This window comes from Dermacentor andersoni, chromosome 1, assembly GCF_023375885.2.
Source record: "Dermacentor andersoni chromosome 1, qqDerAnde1_hic_scaffold, whole genome shotgun sequence".
NCBI lineage: Eukaryota > Metazoa > Arthropoda > Arachnida > Ixodida > Ixodidae > Dermacentor > Dermacentor andersoni.
Genome location: NC_092814.1, coordinates 368,021,136 through 368,031,239, shown reverse-complemented (window position 1 = coordinate 368,031,239; position 10,104 = coordinate 368,021,136). Strand labels below are relative to the sequence as shown.

General features: G+C 43.5%; 1 protein-coding gene across 2 annotated transcripts in view; it reads left to right on the top strand.

The window, feature by feature from the left end:
• Positions 1-204: 204 nt before the first annotated feature.
• LOC126516890 (uncharacterized) overlaps positions 205-10,104 on the top strand; it is a 36,244-nt gene continuing 26,344 nt past the window's right edge. Inside the window, exons 1-2 of one of the 2 annotated variants that reach the window (XM_050166978.3) lie at positions 208-550; positions 9,439-9,519. In XM_050166978.3, coding sequence (XP_050022935.2) covers positions 474-550; positions 9,439-9,519 — 158 coding nt within the window. In that variant the 5' untranslated portion in view covers positions 208-473. Of the gene's footprint in view, positions 551-9,438; positions 9,520-10,104 lie in introns of both variants that reach the window. The other variant, XM_055064053.2, reaches the window with a different exon arrangement.

Sequence of the window (10,104 nt, the reverse complement as noted above, 5' to 3'; positions counted from 1 at the left end):
CTTTCTGCGTTCTTCTCCCACCTATGTACACGCGCGAAAGGTGCCAAAAAGAAAGGGGAGAGATGAGGGGGGGGGGGGGGGGGAGAACGCCGTCGTCGGCAGGCACTCCCGCGCGTTATCCGAAACGCAATAAGGCGAGGCAGCGCCGCGAAAACAGACGCACGAAATTTACGCGCGCTTGTGACTCACGCGATACAGGCGTATCAGTTTCGACGCGAGCCGACCGAACGAGCGCGAGCCTCTCAACGCACGGCTGCAGACGTGACGCGCCTGGCTCTGCGAGGCAGTTTGGTTTTGAAAACTGGAGACGGCGCCGGTATCAGTCGTCGCAGCGTAGGACGGATGTGGCGTCAAACCTCCTCCTCCGCTTCCCCGCTCTACCATTTTTTTAGCTGTTTTCTCGCAAGCACAGGAAGGGACGTGTGCTGCAGGAAGCGACCTCCGACTGAAACATCGAGTGGAGAAAAGGAGCCATGGAGGCAGGTGCTTCTGTTGCCAAACCGCCAGCCATGGACAAACGGCAATGCGTGCTGCCCAGCAGCGACGAAGAGTGAGTGCTAACGAGATGATATACGATGCTTTGTGGTTGAATAGACGGAGAGAAGTATCTCTTCCTTCATTGGTGCTGAGCCTTCGTACTGAATGTCACCGCGCCGAGTCTGGCGGCCATCGATGTTAGTCCGAGGGAGCTAGCGCGTTTTTCTTTAGTGGTCTGATCACATCAGACAATGGCTGTATAGAAGGAGTGCCAGGCTTTGCTGAATCAGACTGGCTTTCTTGCTTTTGCTCTTGTTCTGGCTGCTGAAAGCATAGATTTCACTCATTTTTTTAAGAGCTCGGCGTTGCACTTGTTTGTAGAAGCATCGGCCGTATCTATTGCGGTGTGGCGATGCTGGAAATGAGGATGAAGCGCGCAGTCCGTGCAGGTTGCCCTCTCGAAATTTTCCGCATCAAAGCCTCCAATGCTCTTTTAAGCGAGCCAGAACAATTACGACCTTTCTCTGCTTCTAAAACATTGGTGTTTTCTCGCGGTTCTCCGGCTCGAGTTTGCATCTGCTTTCTTTTTTTTTTTTTTTTGACAGATAACCGAACCGTGTGTCCCGTTTTGCATGTTGCCTCGTCTCGAAAATTCGCGAGCAAACAACTTGCGCGAGATGGTTGTTTGGTCGCGATTATGGGCCATTGCAGCCGCTAATGTAGAGTACCGGAACAAGACAATTCACATAAGTATATCTGGAGCTTCGACATTGTCCACGTATCTTTTATTTCCAAAGGTCTTCGGGCTCATTCTATGCTGATATTAAGGTGTAGTCATGTAAAAATCTTCTTGCATATTTCGGTTTTGTCGGTAATCTGAAGTAATCAATTATGAAGAAAAGGCAGCCCAAACTTATATTGTGGAGTCATTGCACTCGACCAAGTCGCGATTGTAGCCAGGCTACCGACTACAGCTGTGCTTTTTTGCAAAGCATGCTTATCATGCAGATACGAGCCCGCAACGATTAGAAATCGCTACTATGTCGGGTATCGGGATCACCTCATGGAGCTCTTGAAGGCTACCAGACGACGATAAAGGGCCCAGCCGGGCACCCACAACGGGGCCGCAGTGCGCCTCATATTGCGCGAGGTCATCATATTTTATGGTTCCTGCGCACTGCATCGAGATTAGCTCGACTACGGCGGTCAGGTTACGATAGTCTACCTAAAAGAATTTCTTAGCTATTTTCTCGTAAGCAAAAAAAAAAAGAACATCACGTGTCACGTTGCGCCATAGCTTGAAACAAAGGATGTTTGACATCCGCAACAATGGTCGAGAGCAAAGCCGGAAATACACCCATATGCATTTGATGTGCCCGCCAAAGTGAACGAGGAGATGCAGCCTCCGTCAGCTCAATTGGCACAGCACGTCACGCGGAGGTTGCGAGTTCACTCCGCACGCCGGGTCATGTTGCTATCCCTTTGTTTTGTTTTGTTTCCCGTACAACCTTTATAACGAATGTGAGAAAAAGCTCACCATCTTCATCACTTCTACAGAATACTACTGCCCGATTCTGCTGTCACTTAGTCTTATCAGCAGTCGCTGTTCGCTTTCAGGAGGGGATAATAAAAAAAATACGAGTCATTTGTTCTACTTCTTTGTATGTACTAACTCATTTTCTTTGATAATTTTTTTTGTAAGGTGAGTTTTGGCCAAGAGCGCACATTCAAGAGCTCAAGCTGATTATAAAACTGGAGTATCTCACATGAATAATAAATCGCAGTGCTAAACAATTTAGAAGGATAACTAACTTACGTTTGAATGATTCCTTTAGGGCACGTTTTGCATTTGAAAATCCCGCTCCTAATGAAATATTTCCTGTATAATTTGAAAGAGGTTTACGATGAACTGAACTAAGAATGTCTCATTCGAAGCGTCATTTCTTCAGTACTTTAGAAGCAAAGATTCGAAACAATGACAAAATTATATGGAAGCTTGCCAAATAAACCAGGAAAAAGAAAATTTGTGTACAGTGTATCACGACTAACAATGGCACGATAACAAATGATGAATTGAAAGCCACAGTTTTCAACCATTATTTCAGGTCCGCCTTTTCCGCTAATTCAGCGATGAACATTAGCCTTTTACCGTCTTGCGCCTCAGTTCTTCAGGAATTGTACGATATCGCTTTATCAATTTATGGTATTTTTCAAATCCTTACCAGCCTAGACACAAAGCGACAGGTCCTGATGGCATACCCAATCGTGTGCTGAAAGAATGTGCTCGTTCTCTTAGCAATCTTCTTCATACAATGTATATGACGTCATTATCTGAAGGAATCATGCCGGACGAATGGAAGTTTGCTCATGTGGTTCCTGTCCATAAGAAAGGACCTAAAAATAATTTAGAACAATATCGCCCAATTTCTCTCCTATGCGGTTCGTCAAAAATTATGGAACACATCGTATACAGCAACCTAATAAGGCACTTGAATTCGCAAAACTTCTTTTACGCAGAACAGCATGGCTTTAGCGCCAGATTTTCTTGTGACACACAGTTAACGGAATTTTTCTTTGACATAACAACTGTATTAGATCAAGGTACTAGCGTTGACTGTTTGTTTTTAGATTTCAAAAAAGCATTCGATCGGGTACGACATGATTGTATAATACACAAGCTTCAGCATTTAAAAATTCCCGCTGACCTAATGAACTGGTTAAATAAGTACTTCGTAACTTCGTAACTTCGTAACTCGCAGGCAGATAACAGTGGTAAATGGTGTTGCTCATCAGCTGTTCCAGTCACGTCCGGAGTACCGCAGGGGTCTGTTCTGGGCCGCTAATTATTTCTTATTTTTATTAACGATATAGCTAAGAACATCCAGTCGAACCTACCAGTATACGCAGATGACTGCGTTGTTTGCCGCTCGATAAACAATCCAAGTGACAGCAAAATCCTTCAAGAGGACCTTAATAACGTTTCGAACTGGTGTGCCACTTGGTGCATGACACTAAATGAATCAAAATGCAACTACGTGTGCTTTTCTAGGAAAAAAACTGACGTTTCCCAATCTTACAGGCTGAATAATTCGACCATTTCGAGCGTAACAGGGGCCAAGTACCTCGGCGTTCACTTCTCAAGCGATCTTACTTGGCAGGATCACATTGCAGAGATTGCCGCGAAAGGGAATGACACACTAATGTTCTTGGCTCGAAATTTTCATCCCTGTCCTCTGGCAACCAAAAAGTTATTATACACGACATACCTAAGGCCTATTGCTGAATGCGCTTGTACGATATGGGACCCTTATCAGGACAACCTTAAATACATCTTAGAGCGCGTACAAAACCGAGCGGCACGCTTTATCACTGGGAGCTATCGCAGATCTAGTAGCGTCACAGAAATGAAAATACACCTAGCGCTTACGACGTTAACCGAACGCCGGCGCTGCTTGCGTCTAAAATTTTTTCATAAGATCTTTTACAACAACTGGCATTAATAAATGAAAATACATGCTTAACCCGCATTACATATCCCATCGCTGTGAACACATATTAAAAGTAAGGCCAATGAAGTCAAGAACGAACTTGTTAAAGCATTCTTTTTTTCCCAAAACCATCAATGAATGGAATGCTCTGCCTGAGGACACCGTTTCTAAAACATCAAATTCAGCCTTTTTCAATGAACTGCTTCACATGTGATCAGTTCGAGTGTTTTGATGTTTCTTTTTCACTTTATTTTCCGCGTTTTCTTGCCTACTATATGTATTTATGAGTGTATATGTGTTTATGCATTCATGTAGGCCCATGTATGTGTAAATATGTACATATAGTCCTTTTCTCTCTTTTCCCTTTTTGTTTTGAGATAGTTATGCTGCCTGCACTGCATTATTCGTCACCGTGTTTTTTGTTATGTAACCTTAATTACAACTGTTTAAAATATGTATTATTGCCCCCCCCCCCCTACCCTGTAATGCTCTCTGAGCGAATGTGGGTCTGTATAATAAATAAATAAATAAATGCAAAAGATATCTTCAGTGCTTCACGTGAATTTGAACTCTGGCTCCACAATGGGGGAGGCAGAGTTCTTACCTCTGAGGTACTCCACTTTTTTTTTTCATAATATTGATTAAAATTACAAAAGTGTTGTGAGTACAGTAACTATGTACAGTATTATTGAAAGGCACAGAAGGTCACATCTCATTCCAAGAAAGCCAGGACTGCTTAGAGAACCATTTAATGCACGTCCCCCCCCCCCCTAAAATCTATAAACAGGTAAAGCTAAACACATAATCAAAAGTTGAAGATCATTAATCTCATCCATAACTGTCTTTCAGGTGCGTAATCATCTGACTGAAAGAAGTTTTTTGGAAACTACTTTTCTGCATTTCGGTTTTGCATTCGACTTTACCTCAAGCTAAGCCGCCCTATGAGAAAAAATATGTGAAATGGTGCGTCCTCACAGGGAATGTATTCTGGGACGATCACTTTCGGCGGTATTAACCCCTCGGACATCAAGCGCACGATTGGCTGGTTGAGCGTAACGTCAGGCGGAGGTGATAGTATCGCCAAAAGCGATCGTCCCAGAATCGTCCCTGGGATGCAGCGCAATATTTGGGAGCATTTAAATAAAACCCTTTCTGTAACCTTCTATAGGGATCGTCACGGAATAACATGTCACCTTTACGGCTATTAAAACAGTCTTCAATGGTAATCGAGTGGCACAGCAGCGAACGATATTACGCCTCGATCTATCGGTCGCGCCGCTAGCTGATACGGTTGGCTGACATTGCCCTCGGAGCTTACGTGTTAACTCGCACTGAGCAAGAATAATTATAACCTAAGCATGGAGTAGAAAGAGTATGCGGGATAGAAAAGAGGTGAAAGAAATAGCCGCCGGCGAAAACCACCTCTAGTGTGTTGTTGTGTTGTGCCTTCAAAATATGACACATACACAATGGGGCGCTATGAATGGAGTTCCTTCTTCTACTGCTTTTCTTCCCTATATATGATATTGCTCTCCATGCATTAGGGACTATTTACATCGATTGATACAGCACAAAACAGAGCAAGACAAGCAGTAATTCCGCAAGTTGGGCGAGTTTGTTTCCCATCATAATGAAAGCATAAACAGCGGTGAAAGGGAACAGAGACAATATAGAAGACCATTGCAGCACTGACAAACAATTTAAGCTTATTAAGGAAATCTTGTGATGTAAATATTTGTCAGAATAATGCCCTTTAGATAAAAAACCTACGACACCCTTAATCTAACAGGGTCATTCAGTGCTAAATTCAACTGAACATTATGGAACACAGTATCGCAGTCAATGCCAGACAGATATTGCATCCATTTGTCAGAGAGCGTTACAGATAGTTGACTGAAGCGTTCATTATTGTGCACAGTGTGATAGGCTTCTATCAGGATCCTCAATAGCCCTCGTAGCCTCCTGCCTATACTTGTGCTAAGAACGTCAGTTTCATGAAAAGGTCCTGACAACCACATATGTTACAATGAGCAGTTAAATAAGACGGCGCGTGAGTAATAATGTCATTCTGTGTTCTCTAGGTGAGCTGATGATTTACACATCGTCCGTTCTGGCAATTATAAACTTTTCCACACGCTAGGGGTATTCCTTATATTAGCTGTGCGACACTGCAGAAAGCTGAGATTATTTCGCACAAGTTGCGATTCTTCCTTGCACGTTTCTTCTTGTCAACTTCCAAACAAACATTCTTTAGTTTTACAGGAACTGTAAGCGCTACAGTGACACCATCATGAGTGGCAACATTTGTTAATCGAAGCAACATGCGATGAACATAAGGTAGAACAGCTACTTTCTTTGTCTTATCCCTCACACTTGTTGCACTCACCTAGGTGCACGATTATGCTTCATCGGGCCTATTAAAATTATCTGGGCAGCATGATTCTTCTAGCCTTCTAACTTGTGCACAAAAGCTTTCTTGCGCAGTAGGCCAACGGTATTTTTAAATATTTAGTGCAGGCTAGACAACACAATGGCATTTGTTACTACTATTTAATGGCCCGAATCTTTCGTAAAAGTTTAGATGTCCTTGGCCTGAAAGTCCAACAAAGATGAACACGACTCAACCTCAAGCTAATATAAAGAGATTGTAGCTGGTCATCTTTCGCTATTTTAAATGTGAAGGAAGCTCCTCAGCCAGAATCATTGCTTATCTTTCTTATGTGATTTACTTTAGCAGCTGCCGATGCTTCGGCGAGAACTAAACAACCATCGACATGCCTGGCAATTTCCGTAAACATTCAATGCAAATATTCGTTTAGCTGTCGATCAACATGACTAAAAACTTTCGCTCAGGATGGGCACCACACCACGTACGAACCAATAGAAATTTCACGCATTTGAGCACACGTGCCGCTATGGAATCCTACCAGCGGGGATCGAAGGTAAAGAGCCAGCAGGTCCATGACCCCTTCGGCTTATATACCAGTTTTTTTTTTCAATGAAAGCTCTTCATTATCGTCCTGTACGATGCAATTTTCGACGCAAAGCAAGAGCTTATGTTTAGGTAGGGAATAGTACATGCTTATAGAAGAGCCATGAATTGGGCTAGCTGGTGTGCATTAATTTTCCTTGCGCTATGTATTGGAAGACACTAACAGACCAAACGAACACTGGTTGTAAAGCGGACATGAAGTGACACGGGGGAGCACCAACTCCCAACAGGTTTATTGTCAGGACAATACACAACTTTAACAGAGCACAAAGACGCATTGGGACTGTGTGAACAAGTGTATAACAGCTGTGTCTTACCAGTACTCACGTACGGGGCAGAAGCCTGGAGGCTTACGAAAAGGGTTCTACTTAAATTGAGAACGACGCAACGAGCTATAGAAAGAAGTATGATAGGTGTAACGCTAAGGGATAAGAAAAGAGCAGATTGGGTAAGGGAACAAACGCGAGTTAATGACAACTTAGTTGAAATGAAGAAAAAGAAATGGACATGGGCAGGACACGTAATGAGGAGGGAAGATAACCGATGGTCATTAAGGGTTACGGACTGGATTCCAAGGGAAGGGAAGCGTAGCAGGGGACGGCAGAAAGTTAGGTGGGCGGATGATATTAAGAAGTTTGCAGGGACAACGTAGTCACAATTAGTACATGACCGGGATAGTTGGAGAAGTATGGGAGAGGCCTTTGCCCTGCAGTGGGTGTAACCAGGCTGATGATGATGATGATAATGATGAACAAGAGTTACAAAATATCCCCGCAGATCTCGTTCTCACATTTCTACTCCGTATCGTTCAATTAGTGTGTTCTGTGTGTGTATGGGTCCCTTGCGCAAGTAATTTCAGAATTAGACACTAGTACAGAAAATGTTAATAAAACAGAAAGTAACGGGTGCCGTTACTAAGTTTGCCACTCGTTACTATTTACTAGCTGTTTACTATCTTCCATATTTCACACTTACTAGGTGCAGCCTTTACTAAACAGTCACTAGGTTGCACAGATCAGTTAAAAACGGTGCTACCCAGTCCCACCAATGGGCCATTATTGACTGTACAGGTTCTTTTAATAAGATGATTGGACAAACCATAGTCCAAATTACTAGGTTGTAATTATAGCTATACGCTTAGTTGTGCCCCCCATATGTGTAGATTGTGCGGAATACAAATATGGGTATGTAAACTTGCTTATGTTTTCAAATACATGATTTTCCACCAGTGCATCTTCTGCTTCTATAGGCTATTATTATATATACTAATCCGGTCGTCCTAAGAAACATGTCACGTAGTATCCCGATGATCTTATTGTGTTATGAGTTTTTTTTAGTTCCTTTATGTAGAGTGCAGCTTACTACTTGAAACTTAGACTCCGCCACACATGACGCCTTGTGCCATTATTTGATGGGCGTCAAACGTACCTAAACTGCATTAAAAAGCTTCTCGCAAGTTTTTTTCGCAAACGTGTTTGTATTGTACTTACAGAAAAGAAGCAACCTAATTATTAATTTGCACTGCAAGTGTCATTTGTAAAGAAACAGGCCCCACTAGCTTCATTAGGTAGCGGATACCACTAGATTGCTGCCATTACAATGTATAATTCGCAAACTTGCTACCTTTGCTAGACCAATCAGATAGCTCTTTTCGGTAGTAAATGCTTCTACAAGATCCGTTACTGCCTATGGTTACTAGGATCTTCGCATACTTTGTGATAAACCGTGACTTGATTTTAATTAATTACAGACACGACCTTTTTTTTTTAAGTCCATTTAGTAGCCTCGACCCTCGTCCGCGAAACTATATAGGCTGTGAAGCCACACAACCCTCCTTCATTTTCTTGCCATGTCTCTATCCTTCCCAGTTATGTCGCTAGTTCTCTCTTTCTTTTCCTATCTTTTTTTTATGTCACCCGCTTCCACAGTATACCATATGCTTTAGGCGAGTTCGCCATTATTACGTGGTTCCATGTGCCCACGCTTTCAGAGCAACCGAATTGCCCAAACCCTCCACGACATATCTTTCTTGCACCTGCGCTTTTTATTACTCGTGTTATATGCATATGCAACATGTTTCGCATCTCCTGTTGACGCGAGGCCAGCAGTGTGCAGGGTACACTCATGCACTGGTCTGCATGAGTTAATCCTTCATGCTGCGCGAGTCGTTCGAGCGGCTGCAAACTCTCCTGTATTTTGTTTACCTTAACGTGAAAAATACTCCCGTTTCATCAACGTCCACGTGTGTGCATTGTTCTGTCCGCCTCAGAGCGTCTAATTTGTGTCTGCGTGATAGAAGGAGACGAGCAAATGTGGAGGGTGATTCGCGTGGCATCATCAGTTCTGGCGTCTACTTGCTTCTCTTCGATAGCGAGCATAGCGATAGCGATAGCGAGCAGCTAGCGGTGTGATACCGCGTGCCGATGACTGCGTTTCATTGGCCTGCGGCGCTGTGAAGGATCGTATTTATATGTGCCGCAGGGATCTCGAGGCGGAGGTGAAGCCAGTCATCGTCGGAGTCACCCAGCGTCAGCCGCCGAATAGCCGCCGACTACTTAGGCCGTAAGTGCAATGTGAAAGCTCCACGGCGCCATGTGGCACTATTGCACAAGATGGCGTATATGTATGTATGTATGTATGTATGTATGTATGTATGTATGTATGTATGTATGTATGTATGTATGTATGTATGTATGTGGAGCTGCGCCACCCACGACGTATGCGTCGTGGCTGGCGCCGCTCGTACATACATACATACATATACGGGGTGTCCCAGCTAATTTTAGCCACTCTTAAAATAGGGAAATACCACGTAACTGGACAGAACACAGGTAATCTTGTTTGCCGTCGTTTGGAGATGCTCAACCAATTTTTTTATTCCGCCTAATTAGATAATTAGTCTTAATTAACTTCTCAAATGTTATGATTAGACGAAAAGTGTCAGTGAGAAAATTGTAGAGCGACATGAAAAACTTCCGATATAGCTTGTTTTCCTGAATGAGTGCTACACTAAAGTGTTTTTCCACGTGAGAAACAAGCCCGCGAATACACGCAAAGTGCCTCGAGTGGCCAGTCGCGCGGCAATTTGCGTTCATTTGCGCCCGGCAACGCCACAGCTCGCCGTGCTCGGTCCGAAGCCGCTCGCTC